This window comes from Cyanistes caeruleus, chromosome Z (genome assembly GCF_971803275.1).
Source record: "Cyanistes caeruleus chromosome Z, bCyaCae1.hap1.1, whole genome shotgun sequence".
NCBI lineage: Eukaryota > Metazoa > Chordata > Aves > Passeriformes > Paridae > Cyanistes > Cyanistes caeruleus.
The window spans coordinates 9,198,635-9,217,085 of NC_141732.1; the positions used below are offsets into that span (position 1 = coordinate 9,198,635).

The 18,451-nt window shown below is 39.6% G+C and overlaps 1 protein-coding gene across 1 annotated transcript; it reads right to left on the bottom strand.

Annotated features, from left to right (window-relative positions):
* Positions 1–6,452: 6,452 nt before the first annotated feature.
* On the bottom strand, positions 6,453–18,034 carry SLC25A46 (solute carrier family 25 member 46). The gene is made up of 8 exons (XM_086867000.1): positions 17,596–18,034; positions 15,808–15,850; positions 14,484–14,541; positions 13,900–13,977; positions 13,114–13,214; positions 10,944–11,000; positions 10,439–10,496; positions 6,453–8,587 (listed from the first exon to the last, which is right to left on the bottom strand). Exons 1-8 carry the CDS (start codon positions 17,846–17,848, stop codon positions 8,009–8,011), a joined length of 1,227 nt encoding a protein of 408 aa, XP_086723126.1. The 5' UTR covers positions 17,849–18,034; the 3' UTR covers positions 6,453–8,008.
* Positions 18,035–18,451: the final 417 nt, after the last annotated feature.

Here is an 18,451-nt window from a genome sequence, read left to right on the forward strand (position 1 = left end):
CTACCCTCACAGGGAAGAATTTTTTCTTCATCTTTTGTCTAAACCTACACCCCTTCAGCCATTTCCCCTTGTCCTGTCACTGCATGGCCTTGTAAATAGTCCCTCTTTATTTTTCTTGGGAACTCCCTTCAGGTACTGGAAGGTCACAATTAGGTGACCCCAAAGCCTCTGTTCCAGGCTGGACAATCCCAATTGCCCCAGTCTTCCCTCATACGTTGAAACTGTATTTAAATACACAAATATTTTCCCTTTTGTACAGTAATTGGAACCATTTCTCAGTAGCAGTTTTTGTGAAGATCAACTGGTGTTACCTTGGGGAAACTCCATTATTAGAGAGCACTTCTCATATGTGAATGTAGAGGACAAAACACACAAATGAGTTTCTAGACCCATTATGTTGGCAAATCAATACAAATAAACTGCTTAAGAGGGCATGACACATTAATTCCCTTGACAAATGTAGGCTTTATAAAGTTAGCTGCATTTTATTTAAAAAATAAAAATAGCTGAAGTGCATATAATCTAGTTCACTTCAAAGCATGTCAAAATGTTTATGCAACAGTTACCTACTTGACAGCAAACTTTTTCCAGGGTTTTTGGAGGCTTTTTTGAACGTATTGGAAATAAAAAAAAATCCACATCTTTCAAAGAAAACACTGTAGGTGTTTTTAAGCTCCTGAAATACGAGTAGCTACATAAGTATCCTTCTCCTCACTGCTCTCAAGTAGCTGTTGAAGTGACACGTACCTCCTTTGCCAGGGTATGCACATACTTGGTTTCAAGAATCCTCTTTTCCATGCCTTTGTGTGGGGTTTTTTCATGTATCATTTTGCATGTACAAAGCTAGTCCATGGGAAGAGTATCTGACAATCCTGCCCACGCTTGTACTCTGCAACAGGTTTAGACTGATACCTCTGTCTGTGGAGACCATAAACATGTCAGGGGCCTGTGTGGACATCAAAGGTGTCACATCACTTTGAGTGGTACTGAACCGAGCCGGTATCAGCTAGGAGAATCAAGGCATCCGTGCATATTGGTCATTCCTCCTACAAATAATGCTCAAAGGCTCCAGAATTACATGCATAAATTCAGGATCCCGTTTCAGGTATCAGAAACTTCAGTGAGTTACATTCACAGCTGCAGTAAAAGCAAAACTAACCTTTTTCTTTTCTGAAGACATCCTGAAACCAAGAATCAGGAACACTAGTTTACAAGTCTGTTGCTTTTTAAAATTGAGTTTGGGCAAAGACATGAAGTGCCTTGGCAGAACGGAGTCAAGTTCCATGCAAAAAGGCTCTTTGTTCTGGACGTGCCTTAGTGCTAAGCCTCAGACTGTGAAATAAGAGCAACACTCAGAATTTCAGGTAGAAGCTAAAACATTGCTTCTTATTTTATTACTTTGGTGGGTACGAGTCACATTATGCCCCTATGTTTTCAAAACAAGAGAAGAGTGATATAATATTTCCCCCAGATCAAGCTGCCGCAGGCAATATGTACTGCAGCCAACTCATTAGCAGTTTGTACAATAACAAACAAAAAAATCTGTAACTGCCTTATTAGACTATTGTATGATGGTATTTGCACGCACTGAATGGGTGTCTCAATTTGAGTGGAGGATGTAGAAGCCTTTTTTTTTTTTTTTGTATTGAAAAAGCTGAAAGAATAGCTGTTTTTTTTAGTTAAGTCAGTTTCCAAGTATCGAGAGAAAAGAAAGGTATATCAGAGTTAAAACGTGATTTTAATTTATCCTTAAAAACACCATTTGAAACATAAAGGCTGAAATAGATATAAATATAACATAAATACACACAAAAAATATATTACTGTATTATATTGTATATATACTACATATATACATCTGGACATTTCTACATTTTATTAAGCTTTTGCAATTGAGAACACTGATCACTGAATTTTGTTTCTCTGCATTTACGGGCAGTCTTTACATTCCATTTTCAATATTGCTCCTTTTCTGCCCCAAAATTATGTTCCAAATTTGGCAGGCTGTGTGAGGCTGGAGTGTAGAAGGTAAAGAACAAAATACCTTTATTCTATAAAAAAAAAATAAAGAAATCTGAAGTTACAAAGTTTTCCAAGTCCTTAAATTCAGATTTGCTTTTGAAGAACACATGTCAACAGTTTTGATCAAATGATGATCTTCCCTCCTTCTGCCCTTGCTGGAGATACGTATTACATATTCTGAAGCAAAATTAAACAGTCTATTCACATTTTCCCATCAACTCTCTTCCCATTCAAGTGAGGGAATGCTGCCATTATATGCTGCTCTTGAATCTCATCGCAACAACCATTTAGCCAAAAAATTTAGTGTGTAATCCCTTCTCCTTCATTATCACTGAAGAGGTAAATAGTTTACCAGTGACCACTGCTAGCCCTGAATGATACCAACAAAAATCTTAGAGCTGAGCAAGAAGCAGTGTATTAATGGAGAGATAGGCCTCATTCACTCATTTACATTGATTAGGTTCTTCAGGTGGTTTTTACTAACTCCCAAAATAAACTTCCCCATATTTTCACTAGGTACTGAAGGGAGGCTGACAGGCCTGCAGTTTCCAGGGTCATCCTTCTTGTCCTTCCTGAAAACTGGGACAATGTTCATCAGCTTCCAGTCAACTGAGACTTCTGTGGATTCCCAACAATGTTCAAAAATCATTGAGAGAGGCTCATGACGACATCAGCAGCTCTCTGAGTGTTCTCAGATGAATCCCATCGTGCCCCATAGACTTGTAGAGATGCAGCTGGAGCAACAGGACCTGCACAGCTCAGGGTCAGCTGGGAGTCTGTCACTCTCACAGCCATGGTCCTCCAGCTCCGGGCACTCAGACCCCCTTAGCCCATCAGCAGTGCTGGGGACAGAGGCAAGGAAAGCATTAAACACCTCTGCCTTGTCTCTGTCCCTGTTAGGGAGGTGACCATTCTAATCCTGCAGTGCACCAGTGTTATCTCTGCACTGCCTTTCACCATTAATGATTTCAGTAAACTCTTTTCATTGTCTCACGCAGTTCTGGCCAGCATCAACTCCAGCCAAGTTTTGGCTGCATGAATTTTCTTCCTCACAGCAGCATCTCCGTTTTTCTCCCATGTCACCTAACCTTCCTTCCACTGGCCATACACCTTCTTTTTCTTATTTTATCTCCAAAAAATCCCTGCTCAGCCAAGCCAGCCTTCTGCCTCACTTGCTTGACTTCCAACATTTTTGGAATTCCCTGTGCATTTAGGAGGTAGTGCTCAAAAAGTGACCAGCACTGATGAACTCTAGCACCCTCTAAAATGTTGGTTCAGAGACCTCATTACTAGTTCCTGAAGTCTGCTCTCCTCATGCCTACAGCTGAGGCACTTTTCCTCCTGTCAACAGATTTTAAACTCAATCAGTTTGAGGTCACTGTGGCCAAGATGGTTGTCAATCACCACTTCAGCCACTAAACCTCTGTTACTGGGCAGCAAATCAAACAAGGCATCTTTCCTACTCAGCTCCTTTACTACCTGTGATGCCATGGTACCATGAAGCTATCATGCAGGAGGCTTTAGGAATATTCTGGACACCTGAAGGACCACACAGTTATCTGTCACAGCCTGCAAGCCTTCATGAGGGGAAAGTCCTGTTTGTCAAACGTGATTTCTTTTTTGTACAAGGTAACCCACCTAGCTGACAAATGGAAACCAGTTGATGCAGGTTTTTTGGACTTCAGTAAAGCTTTTTATACTGCCACTCACAGGATCCTTCTGGACAAAATGTCCAGCCCACAGCTGGATAAACGCATCATGTGATGGGTGAACATCTGGCTCATGGGTTGGGCACAAATGGGGACAGTGACTGCGGTGACATTATGGTGCTGACCTGCCACTAGCAGCGTTCTGCAGGGCTCCATCTTTGGCCCTATGCTCCTCAACATCTTCATAGATGATCTGGACACAGGACTGCAAAACACACTGAAGTAGTTTGCTGATGACACAAAAAATGGAAGGAGCTGTTCAGAAGAGACCTTGATGAATTAGAGAGCTGGGCAATCACCGACGGTGTAGAGTTCAAAAAGAAAAAGCGCTGGATTCTGCACCTGGATGAGCAGCCCTGGCTATATGGAGAGATTGGGGAATAAGAGGCTGGAGAGCAGCCCTGTGGAAAGGGACCTGGGGATCCTGGCTGATGGCAAATTGAACATGAGTCAGCAGTGCCCTGGAAGCCAGGAGGGACAACCCTGTCCTGGGGGCATCAGGCCCAGCATCACCAGCTGGGCAAGGGAGGGGATTGTCCTGCTCTGCTCTGGGCTGGGGCAGCCTCACCTCGAGTGCTGGGGGCATTTTGGGGTACCACGATATAAAATATAAAGATTTTAAAGAGCGCCCAAAGGAAGCCCATAAAGATGATGAAGGACCTGAAGGAAGAGCTCTACAAGGAGCATCTGTGGTCACTTGGCGTGTTCAGCGTGAAGAAGAGACTGAGGAGAGACCCCACTGGCGTCTGCAAACTTCTTTGTGAGGAGAGGAAAGGGGAAGACACTTAACTTTGTGTCTGGTTACCAGTGACAGGGTGTAAAGGAATGGCCTGAAATTGTGTTGGGAGAGTTTTAGGTTGAGTATTAGGGAAAAGTTATTACCCTCGAGTGGGTTTGGGCATTGGAACAGGCTCCCCAGAGAAACAGTCTCAGCACCTGAGTTCAAGAAGTGTTTGGACAATGCTGTCAGGCACTTAGTGGGATTTTTGGGGTACCATGTGTGTGGCCAGGAGCTGAACTTTGATGATCCTTGTGGTGGGTCCTTTTCAATTCAGGATATTCTGTGATTCTACTCTGTGTTTGTAGCTGCAGGCATGTATCCAGCTGAATGACCATGTGAGATGAATACCTTCCACATACTTGCTTTGAACTTGCTGCTAAATTCAGAGGAGCTAAGAAAAACATGTAATTTTGAGTCTTACAAATTCTGCATAAATCTGTAAAACTGGACATTTCACATTATTACAGACAATATCCAGGGGCAGATCAACTCATGTGTGCCTCAAAGTAGATCTGCTAAAAGGAATGAACACAGCTGGAACAACCTTGGAGAATTCAGTATTGGCAGTGACACTGGATCTAAAAACTCCATTGAAACACAACTAAAAGCCAAGTGTGATCTGTATGCTGTCCATGAAAGAACACAGGCAGATATTTGCCTGTTTCCAGGAGGCCTCATAGCTCAAAGTTTCCTGCTTGGTCTGTTGTCACTTACTGCACATGAAGGCTTTCCTTATAAGAGACATGGATAAGAAGCCAAGTAATTCTTCACTGGGGAAAACATTAGTCTGTCTTTCTTCAGAACACCGACCTTCTTGAAATCAGCTCTCTTCTTTAAATATAAAAAAAAAAGGTAGTAAGAAAAAGTACAAATAATTGCTTCTATCAGGCACAGGTGCCTAAGAATTTTTCATGTTCCACCACAATTGACTTTCTACAGCCAATTCAGTATTTTGTAGTATTTGTAATATTTCAGTGAAATTTCTTGCTGAAGCCATCTACTGATCATTTGTGTGAGCTAAAAATTGAGTACTTCAGATTTTAAATCCAAATGGAAACCAGAAACACTTATGATTTAAAAGGTTAAAATTACTTTTTTCAGCCCATAGTCATTTACATTTTTGCACAGGCAAAACCCCAGCAACTTCAGACAAAATGTATTAAGTGTTTTGGAAGATTAAAAAAGTATACATGAAAAATCTAAACATATTCATTCTAACTGCTGGGAAGAGGACCAAAAAAGAATATAGCCCAAAGCAAAAGGTTTTTTTCCACCACAGAACAGCTGCTCTACACACAGCATTCTTTCTCACCCTGCTTAAAGTTAAACGTCTGAAAACCTAGACTGCAACTGTAAATTGTCAGCAAGGAAAGCAAGTCTTTGACACAATGAAATACTGTAGCAGTGCCTAGTGCCACTCTTGAGAACTCAACTTCCGTCTTGAAGAATACATAAAGGCAAGTCCTTCAATTCACAAGGCAAAATGCCTACAATTTTATTCCTAGAAAAACAGGATTGGCCAATTTTACAGATACATCTGGAAGTGCAGACTGCAAGATGCACTTAGTTACTTCTTCACGGTAATTGTGATAAAATGGTTGGCTTCAGCTCAGTTTAACACCTTTGAAAAGGTGTTTTAATACAGTTTCATGTATTAAAAATTTGACTGGACAGGGCATATACAAGTCAATGCTGTCCTTACTTAGAGCAGGAATTTGGACTGCATGACCTGATGAGGTGCTTTCCAGTCTGGATGATTCTCTGGCATGGCCATCTTGATACTCTTAGAAATTTTATAAGAATCCAACTCAGGAACTGAGTATTTTACCTAAACTCTTGCATGTAGTTTAGTTCATCATGTTCTTGCACTTAGAGAGGTTGAGGAACTTGAAAATACCACTCTGGAGTCTATACAGTAAAACATAACACACAAAACAGAATTTCTTTACATGCCTCTTTGGTGAATTATTTTATAATACATACAGCGAATTCTCTTTTTATTTCATACACTGTACACTAAAACTGCAATCAACAGTATTTCAAAAGAAACTAGTTTCCAAGTTCACCATACCTTCCATTTCAACACTTAGGCATTTAAAATACATGAAAGTTAGATTAATAATAAAGTAGACCTGAAGTCAGAACTTACAAAGAGCAACATCTTTGCATTATTTTACCATGACTACTTTCCATAAGTGATAACTACACAGTGATTGATGATTAAAACGCAGATCAGTTTACAGCATTCACAAAAACAGACTTGCCACATGAATGTGAAAAAAGCAGCAGCCTCTCATAATTTAAAAGTGACTTTCCACATGCTTGTCTTAACTTGCAAAAACCATCTCCCCACCCCTATATTTACTGATGAAACCAAGGACTTGGTTATTTAGAATAATTAAAAATAATTTTCAGGCTGAGTCTGAAGGGGGAAGAGGGCAAAAATTATATATTTCAGTGTCTCCTTTGCACATAAACAGGCTTAGCTCTGCTCCACGAAATATTTAAACCAGCAGAGATTTTAAATTACAGACATCAGTGCTAAGTACTTAAGGAGACAATTTTATACACACCCTTCCAATCTAACAAAAGAGAAACTCTAGGAACAGCCAATTGTTTTTTAGGTTTTCTGTACACTTTGAACACCACCACTACTACTACTACTACACCACAGATTTGTATGATTACTACACTCTCATATATGGAGCATTAGATTAAAACTAAACCCTGAAGTTGTCAGTGGAAAGTCAGCTGAAAATGACATGCACACAACAGTTCCTATTTTGCTTTATTCACACACTTAGTTAATGCAAGCCTTGCACACAAACTGCAGGACAGCCAAATCTGCATTCTGGGCAACTTTGCCCCACACTCATTTTTTGTTGTTTTTATACAAAGCAAGAGATTCCCATTTGTCACCTTCTGTGACACTGTAGCAATGTAAGTCTTCTATGAAGTCTTCTATGTACCTGTAAATTATTACATTTAAGTCTACTTAAGTCACTTTTACAGGCTCTATTTTACTCACAGTTCCATTAACAGTGAAGTTAGAAACATTTTTAAAAGACCAGTAAAGACATCAGTCCCCTTCTTGAAAGTCCTTACAACTTAAGAAAATAAACTCCTTTCAACTGGCTAACAGTCCATATTAAATATCAGATGTGATGCTTATAAAGCAGATACTAACAATTCATATCCATTCCTTACGTCAGAGAACTGGTAAGAGGAAAAGTAAATCCTCAATGCAATCATATTTGAAATCTGATCCCCTTTGTATGACTGCATATGACATACTCAGTTTGTGTCTGTAATTTTTAAACAGTCCATTTTTAATTACACTTCGGAAACTATATCCCCATTTTTAAAACAAGTTGTTCTACAGTGTAAGGAGAATCCACAGGGTGGATTCCCCAAAGTTCATTTTCTAAGCCATTTAAACAGTAACAAGGTTAGCAAGTCAATCATGTCCAATGTGCTAGATCCAGACCTGGACAGATTAAGGAACATTTTGAAGCAGTGTTGAGTAAATAATTTTGGTAAGCTGTAAAACTGCCACATGCAAGGTATACTGTACTATAACAGCTCCAAATCCTTTATAAAAACCTTGCATTCCTTCTTCCCGTTTTATAGTATTTATGCAGTCTTTCATTCCCTCATACTGAGTATTGATTGGAAGCACTTCATAGCCAAGGTCTGTATTGTCAATTATTGTGCGTGTCCCTTGAATATGAAGGCGGTGCAAAACTGTTTCCAGTGGGTAAAGCATGACATCAGCACAAAGGCTAGCTGCAAAGCTAGCAATAAGTTCTGGAAAATACGCATCCAGTATTCTCTGCACGGAAGTGGAGCTCTCAGTTGAAAGGTTGTGGGAATTATCCCTTTTCAAAACAAACAAGACAAGCTTCTGGACAATAGAACTGATGACGTAGTGAAGAACTCCATGCAGAGCAGTGGGAAAAGTCAGGATCATCAGAGGAAGGAGACGCTTGCTATGGGGTACTCCCAAGCCTACAACTCTGCCAATTCCTTCTTTCACACAGTCCAGGATGCCGGGATTGTCTCGAACGATTTCACTCTACAAGCACAAAGAAGGAGTTACAACTTGTGCTGAGCACTTCAAAATCATTCTGACATCCAATCTGACACTTCATCACTGCTGAACTTTTAAAAAAGAGCTAAACACTTCCATGCTATTGTATGTACACAGCTGTAGAAATAAAAGTCCCTTCTAATAACACTCTTCATAGCATTCAATTAAGCTGCTTCTTAAAAGAATGAACCTATCTTAAAGAGGTGAGTGTTTTTTAATGTATATTGCAGTCATCTGTGTTTCTCCTAAAGAAATTTAACTTTCAGCTTACTGCTGGAAGTATCAGAATGCAAAACAGTCATGAACTTAAAATGTCTACATATGAAGCAAAATGCGAGGAAGTACATATTTCATTCCAAATTCCTTTACAGGCTATGACTATAACCTCTGAAACTTTGAATCTACATAGTAAAGATTTATTATATAACTAGTGTTGAAAGGTCATTTTTGACATGAATTTAATAGGTTCTGTTTGGAATGTTTTCATGGCATTATATGCATTTAAAGCAGTTTTCTTTACCCATGCTGTCTTAGAGTTCTGTTCATGTACTGAAAACAAACATTGTGTAATAATTATTTACTCTGTTACATTCCACCTGTGAGTGTGGATTCAGCTAAAAACATTATTTACCCTACTAATGGTTACACTCCAGTGTTTTATCATGGGGTTTATTTTACATCCAAAATTCAAGATTTTGATGTTCTCCTAAATGTCCAAGTCTTTGAGTCCATGTGGTCTATGTCCTCACCTCTTGCCAGAATAAACCACTAGAATATTCTTAAGTATTTTGAGGTAATACTGAACAGCCTACAGAGCCTTCACAGTCTTTTCTCTGCAGTAGAGAAACTAGTTCAAATGCCTCAGAACACAATGTTGTTGCAGACTTCAAATACAAATTAAGCAGCAAGTTAAGCAGCACATCCCCTACTGGCTCCTCTTCTGTCCCACATCACTAAGTCACTGCACTTCATTCTTGCTTTGGCCTAACACGCCACCATGAGGTTTGACATGCTAATGACAAAGGAACAAATGTGACAGCTACAAATTTTCACCATTTACAGCTATTTTGATAAAATGTATTTACTTGGATAACTGTCAGATACTTTGAACAGCATGGTTTACCAGAATTAAGACAATCAAAGTCAATATAACCCTGCTAGAAGGAAATCCAACAATCTTTAACTTTTCTGGTTTGTCACTGGTCATTATCCTCTTGCAGCACAGGAATATAATGCAAACCTGGCAAGCCAAGTTGCTCCCCTGCACCGATTAATACAGTATAAAAATCTTCACAAATTATATTATTACCTCTGCTGTCCTTCTTACAAGCTTATGACGTTTCCAGGAACTCAAGAACATACACACACACGTTCACTAAAATACCTGCACACAGCTGAAGCTATGAATCTTAAAATCCTCAGACCTCAGTGGAATTTTCATAACCAATCCATTATAGAGAAGACCACCTACCTAAAAGCTGGAGAGATGCTTTTTTGGGCTTTTTTACTGTTTTCTTAATAAGTTGCTCTCTAGCAAAGAAACCTTATACATCTTTATGTTTTATCTGCTGAACACATAGATACAGCATGTTCCTATTTCATATGCAATATAGTCCAACTGTCTGCGTTAAATGTCCTTTCCAATTCTAGATGTAGAGTTAAGATAGAACACTAATATATCCTTCACAGTAAACACCCATTTCAGCTAAGTCACACAACCTCAAGCAAAACAAATGCAACTACTGCAACATACACTTGAATTCAGATTTATTTCTCCACATAATCTAATCTATAGAGTAACAGGAACTTTCTAAATGTTGCAAATATATATGTTACCTGTACAGTTTCAATCAGGCTCGCAGAATAAAAAGGCATTGCTATCACATGTGTTAACCTGTAGAAATTGACAATGTAAGAATTAACATAATGACAATACTATAATTTTAGCCAAACAGGCACCTTAAAGTTGATAAAGTTATCTACCAAATTATTGTACCTGAAAGAAAATTAACAAAGCATAACTCAATTACTAAAATGTACATCAACAAGTTGAGATAAGCTTCAGTCAAAAGTTTAGTTAAATTCTATTTCCATGTGACCAGACTAATTAAGGTCTAAAAGAATCTAATATTTTAAATCAGTTGAGTTCCATTGACACCGGGATCTAGTATGAGAAAACCTGTGAAAGTGGTATATGTAATCAAGATTGTTAAAAAAAATCAGCATTTGAAAAGTACTGTTAGCACCTTACCAAATAAACATAGCAGTAGACTAAACTTATGTTCATTTGCTAGTTTTATTATGTTTAGATAGTAAGACATAAGACACATGCCATACTTACCCTTTGAGTAAAAGGTGTCCACCTATCTGCTTGAAGTTCCATTTATGTGAAAGCTCTCTAAAAAGAGAAGTATTTATCACAATATTAATAATCATCCACATCTAATTCTCAAGAAATTCTTCCATGCGTGTCAACAACCAGTTTTCATATTGGTGTTCTATGATTTATGTTGAAGCATTTCCCATTTTGGAAAGACACAGCAAAACATTTAGTAAATCATGCTTAACTTCTAGTAGTTTTTTGGACCTGACAGACTTCTATTTGAAAATATTTCAGTTATTATAATAACATATTAAAATAATGTATTTGCAGCTCTCACTGACTGTACTGACTTTAATCAGTTCTGCATTTATTTAGCAACCTTATGTACAAGCGCTTAAAGCAATTTTCAGGGATCACTGGAGTACTTTAAAATCTTCATACTTCAACAAGAAATCATTTTTATTTCATTTTGGTTTGGTTGTGCTCTTCTCTTCTTTAGATTATGTCTACCCTGTTGTTGTTTCTGTCCAGAAAATCTGAATCATATTCTAGCACAGTTAGACAAGAACAAATCAAGTACAAGAGGTCAGACTAGAAGTTGCACAGTAATTCCATACAGACATAACTGAAGTTTTTTGTCTTATGATGAGTTCTTACCATATTCTGATAAAACAGAAGAAAACCCATGTGTTTAACACAAAGGTGACATAAAATATATTTCCTTGAAGTGGTATTTCTAGTTATACGCTTCAAAATACAAACAGCAAATGTTTACATTCCACTTGACAGAAAATGTAAACCCACCTAGCTCAAGATACCATTCAAATACCACACGTACTTACAATGCATATAGTCAATACTCTAGTCATGAGGTACAGATACCTGCCTGAAGTGCTGGCACACTAGACTTTGCATTTTTTATAACAAGCTATAAAGTGCTCAGCTTCAAGTGTTGTCCAGGAATCACAATTAGACACTGCTTGTAGTTAAAGTAACTCTAATCCAAGAGAGGCAAGCTTTTACTCTTTTTGAAGAATTGTGTGTTGCCACTAGCTATCTCATTTTAAATACATAGGTCTATCACTAAACAGGAACAGAAGATGATTTTTACCATTACATATTTCAGACACTTGGATCACATTCACTTACCCATAATACTTAAATGATGTGGAAAATTAAATCAGCCAAGCTAATGTGTGAAAGCCTCACCTGTCAACCCGCAAGGTGTAACTGTCCCTGTAGTGGAAGAACAATTACGCAACAAGTTTGTCTAGTACAAAATGTTCACACCCATTTCTGGTCTCCTCTCCTAAAACAGGGATGTTCTTTCATATAACTATAATATAGAATAGACATTTCACTTCTCTGTGTTCTTCGGAGCGTGATAATGTAATAAAATAACCTTTTAAATTGGATTTACTGGCACTGCTGCTACAAGCAATAACCTTCTCCTCCCTGTGACCAACCAAACATGCAAGCCACCATTATAAAGGAAGAGAGCATTCAGTAGAAAACTGCTGTGGGGTGGTGTATGTATGAGACAACCATTTAACCAGATCACTTTCCCAGTCCAGTTAATTTTCTGACTGTTCACATATTTTATTTCCACAAAGATGGGAGCAGCACAGAGGAAGGAATGAGCTGGGTCCAGGAGAAAGGTTTGATTCTTTTGGCAGCAGCACCAGATTACTTTTCAAACTGCTTAACTGGCCCACAAGTACAAAATCATTCCTCACATTTGCAAGAATTCAGAACTACGAAGATAAAAATACTGTATCACATCTCATGAACTTAAGCATACCCTAGAGCTGTATCTGAAACACACCTGGAAGAAAGCACATGTCTGGAAATTTCAATTACCTATGAAACAGTGCTGACCAAAAACCTTAAATACACACTCTACATAATTTAAAAATAAAATGCTTTTGAACTTGAAAATGCCTACTTTTATTAGTATGGATGCATGCATCATAACAGTATTTGATTTAGCCGAACCATATTTCTTTCTTCTTTTTAAACCCAGGGTAGTTTCCATATCCCTGAATATTTTTAGTAAAAATATAACTGAATTTCTGTAGCAGAAGATTGACACAGGGATGCAGAATGACGAGTATCACTTTGAAAATAAGTCAACAACTTATTAGTTTGTTAGAAGCAGTGGGGGGGGAAAAAAAAAAAAAAGCAGTACCTTGGCAAAGGTGTAAATTCACTGATGATGCCTTCTGTACCAAGGGTTATGCCCTGAACAATGAAAGTGCTGCCCATTCCTTTCCAGAGAGCTCTTGGACCCTGTGTGTTGAAATATGAAACATAAAATTAAAAAAATTTCTCAACTTATCAAGTAAAAAATTTCAGTAAATTCAGACCACACAGGGCTACAATTCTACCATTCAACTTTGTCATTAAATTCAAGTAACAACTAATTTTTTAATATTTGAAGAAATTTTTGTTTTTCAATAATTTCAAAGACCTGTCAATAATTTTGGAGGCATGTCTCCCACTGTTAATACTCTGTATTATAAACTTAACACCATTTTCTTTGGACAAAATGAGATGTCAAAAGTACATCCATAAGAAATTCAGAATTAAGGATTTCTTCCAGCCTTCTGATCTGAGTTTAAGGATTGCCATTCCCCTGCAGATCTGGAAATGTATTCAGTACTGTCTTTGGAAGGAGCCACTTCAGCAATAAGTTGCTTATCCACAAAATGATTAATTATTTTTCTGAACCCTAATGAAAAAAAAGTTAGTTTGCTTTCTAACATACATAAATCTTTCCCCACTAAGCACTGCACTTCTGAAAAAAATAATAGTTTACATGATCATCTTGACACATTTCTGTAACCATAAAAATAACAACCCATTGTAACAGCCATATTTTTTAACACCACATACATACACTTAGAGATTTCAATGTACATACATGCTGTAGGAAGTGTCAGTGCTCAGATACAGCCTGACAACAAATACTGACCTGTGTCTTATTGATGCAGTACATGATATTGACAACTGTAAATGGTGTGAGATGATAGTTCCGTGCATGATAGTTAACCTGTTAAAGACATAAATAATGACAGTCTTAGAAACACACTTGCAGATGCTACAACTCTGAAGGATAAAGGTGTTTCAAATGTAAAAATTTTATCTCTGTAAAGATCAGCTAAAAGTAATTCTCATTGAAATTTAGGGAAATGGGCAGCCTTTTCAAGTGTTTGTATGCTGGATGTTTAAACAATAAACCATGCAAAAAGCAGAACCTATGAAATAAAGGTTCTGCTAGTAAATGGGGATCTGAAAGTTGCTCTGCAGACCCCAAAACACTTACTTGCTGTAATTTGCTTTCCACTGCCCAAACAAAAATGAGTAAGATTTTTCAAAATAAGCTAACCTGAAAAATAGAAAATATGTATTCTACACATAAAAACTTTTTAATATATTAGAGTCCCCCTAAAAATTGCAAAGCTTCCTATACTATATACTTTAGTACAGATTATGAAAATACAGGAATATGACAGTACACAGGAGCTTTGACTGGAATAGGTAATATAAAAGACATACCTGACATTGACGACGTAGAACAATGCAAGGATGTGCCAACACATTTTCTGTAAATAGGCTTTAAAGGAAAATTGTATTTAATGCATGGGAAGAAACTAAAAATCCCTTAGAAAATGCTTGTTAATTGTCTCTAGCAGCAGCAGATCAGTATTTGGAAAAGCAAGCTATTTCTACCGAACAGGGCATTTTTGATGGCTATCCAAAGTGTCCCGAAGAACAAGTTACATAAAATCTGACATATGCATTTGCTACAAAGAAAACCCATATATATGTAAGTATGCATATTTTTATAAGCAAAAAAAACATAGAAAACTACTTAATCTCATCCTTCTCAAAGTATCAGGGTACAAAAAAACCCACAACCACAATTATGAAAGGATTAGTTCCCAGTTTTATGCTAATTCCGTATACTGCATTACTAACCAAGACTGTCCCTAAGAGGTCCAGAAAAGGACTGATACTAATGGCTGACTATGTTTTCACCAAAAACACTACTGACCCAAATCAAATCTCCTACCACTGCCAGAAGTTACACTTCAATGAAAACTCCACAGAAAAGTTCTCATTTCCAGAGCAGAATTCAGCCATTCAGAGAAAATATTAATGTGATCTCAATGTGCCTGAGTGATCCAAGTACTTGCTTACCTGTATGTTGTTCAAACCTGGGACATGAATTAGAAAAGTAGAACATCCAGGATTTTCACAAACACCCCAAGCTACAGGATCATCTGTGGTAGGTTTCTGAATTCCCAACAAACAAGTGCAAGTGGCACAGAAAAATACTTCAGTTTTGTAACTATTGAGCCAATTAGCAGTCAGCTACTACTAAAAGAGGTAAAATTTTCTCTGGACATCAGCATCTTAAAGTTCACCACGTTCTCAAAAATGCTATCAATAATCAGGGTCACCATAATACAGAATAAAATGGCCATCAGGCCGCTTGGTTATATGAATATTATAGTCCCAGGATACTTTGGTAACATACTTGAATACATTTTGACCATCTTAGGAAACATCTGTATTGCCTAAAAATATTAATAGAAGTTGCAAATGTCAAAAAAGTTTTCTGGTGTTACTTTCAGATCACTTGGAGAGGATACACACATCCTGGGTATTCCATATGAAAAACTGTTTCCTACATTCACATAGATATTTTCTGTGCAACAGTTAAAGAAAACAGAAACCTAAATGGGGACAGTAGGTTTCTAAACACATTTCAACTGCTTATGGCTACTGGAATAAAAACACAATATAAAAGTGTATGTAGGGTTTATAAGGCAAACAGGAGCTTTACTACCCCTTTGCAACTGAACACAACTCTTACCTTGCAAGGCCAATACCAAAGCCAGCAAATCTGTTCAACTGCTCTGGAAAAAAAGACAAAATACCAAAATAAAGCCAGATTATACAGCAGTGATAATCACAAATTAGGAGAAAATACCATGCACATGATTTGAAAAACTGATTTTATCCTGTACTTGCATCAGAAAGTTACAAGCACTAAACCACAATATTTATGGCAGCTCAACAACAGAGGATATAAAAAAAATTATTCCCCCAGGAACATTTGCACTTTGGACTGCATTTGAGTTTTTACATACTCATATATAAAATTATGCTTTTCTTACAGGGAAATAAAGAAGAGAGAAAGCAAACAATAAATCAGTATCTTAATATCTAAAAAAACTCCCCCAAACCAACTACTGAAAGATTTAGCATGCATGAGCTTACAGCAACTCTGAAACATAAATTTAGATAACTGAGGTGAAAGTAACATTAAAACAGTAAAAGGGCAAAATTTTGGGAGAAGTTACACAAAAAGCCATGGATGAAGTAACAAACATCAACATAAAGCAAATTTTCAAGCCTGTTGTTTATCTGCAGTTCTTAGCAAAAATTCAGTTACTGGAAAATTATGAAAGTGATGAATTCAACTCTCTGTTGTCTGCTGCCGAACATACATTTGGGACACTGGGAATTATCAGAAGGGTTTCAAAGACAAGCATCAGAACAGTAAAGGCATTTTAAAGTTAATGCTCTGCCCTACAATCTTCTAAGTGCAAACAGTGTGAAAGCATGGATAAAGTCAGTAACTTCAGTAACACCAATGTGGCAGCACTCCCAGAAATGGTAAGATACCATTTGCAGCTGCAGGATTCAGTGATTATAGCAACTCCTTATCAGTCCTCCAAAGTGCAGAATGAACACACCTTCCATATGTCGATAGGGGGGAAAAAAAATGTAGGGTCCAACTATCCAAGGATACCTAACCAGTGCCTGCATGGACAGAGTACAGCTAAAGGCTGTACTCTTTATAATACCTGAATAAAAACAGTGTACTACAGGTCAGAAAAGAAAGACTCACCTACTAATGTAATTCGATTTCAGGTAAATTAATTTAATAAATCTTTTGACACTCAAGTGTCTACAAACTGTTGCTTTTAATTAAAGACAACATACAGTACCCTAGATACAGCAAGTTGTCCTTAATTCACCTCAATTTCATGAAGACTTAAAATAACTTATGTGTGCGTTTACTCAGTTTCCCAATAATTACTAAAAAAGCCTTGAACTCAGTTGCTTCCTTAAATCCTACCATACCCACAGTTCCCTTGCTATCACGCGTGGAGGGGGGAGTGGGAACGTTTACGTCAGCAGCTCATGTTTTAAACCCGAAAGAAGCCACGCAGCCTGAAACAACAACACAATTACGTAGCACTCTAAGACCCAAAGACACTTCCTGACCTTAAAGAAGGCGGAGTGTTTCTGCAGAATATATTTTGCATGGGCAATGAGGAGCAAGCTGACCATACACTGCTTAATGAGAAGCTGCGGGGCGCATTCTGGCACTATCAAATTGCATTTGCGTGGAGCAACATAGTGCTGGAGCGCAATAGGCAGCGACGGAGCAGTCCGTGTTCTTCTAAAGGATTTTCTTCCCCCGCGCTACAGCACCATCAGTAAAAAGGAGGGCCCGGGAGACGCCCGGCCCGGCCGCAGCAGGCCGAGCCCGCCGCCCGTCCTTGCCCGGCGGGTCATTGCCCGCGGGAGGTGGGAACCGGGGCGCTCCGGCGGCCGCCCCCGGGCCAGCCCAGACTGGGCCCTCCCTTACCGGCGCCGGGGCCGCCCGTCCCGAGGTTGGCCTCCTCGTTGGGGCCGGCGCCGCTCAGAGGGGTCCCGGCCCCATACGGCGGCGTCTTCTCGCCCCAGTGCAGGTTGCGGCTGCCGGGGATGTCGGGCGGGCTGGTCACCCAGGGGCCCAGCTCCATGCCGCCGCTGAAGGGCCTGGAGCCGGGGCCCAGTTCGTCGCGGCTGACCCCGCGATAGCCGAGGCCGTCGAAGCCATCGGGGCGCCGCGGGTGCATGGCAGGGGTGACTGAGGGAACCTGGCAGGAGTGGGAGAAGGAGTGGGAGAGGCCGCGCTCGGACCGCACCGGCTGCAGCAGACCCCAACCCGCCGCTGGCCCTGGCACTTCCGGCCGCGGTGAGGCCGCCCGCGTGACCGGCGAGAGGGCGGGGCCGGGGCAGCTGGGCCAATGGCGACGCTCCGCTTGCCCGGCCTGGGGCGGAGCGTCCGGCGATGGGGGCGGGTGTGCGAGGGCGCCGCCTGGCGGTGCGGCGGGCCGAGGAAGGGCCGGGGCTGTGGGGGAGCGTCCTGGGTGAGCCCGGCTCCCGGCCTTCTCCTGACCGCGGGGAATACGTGACAAAGTACCACCGGTGGCCGGAGAAAGGGGGCCAGGGGAACATAGGATAGCACATTCCGGGGAGAAATATCCTTCTTATCGACCCCGTAGATGAGCACAACGCAGCACACAGCAAGCGCAGGGATGAGGCCAAGAAAAGGGGCATGGGCTATGGGGAGGAATACGAGCCACCCAAGATCCTCAAAGCCCTCCTTATTTCCATAAATGAAAGAAGAGACTTGCCCATGATCAATGATTGCATAGAAAATGAGAAACAATTCAAGG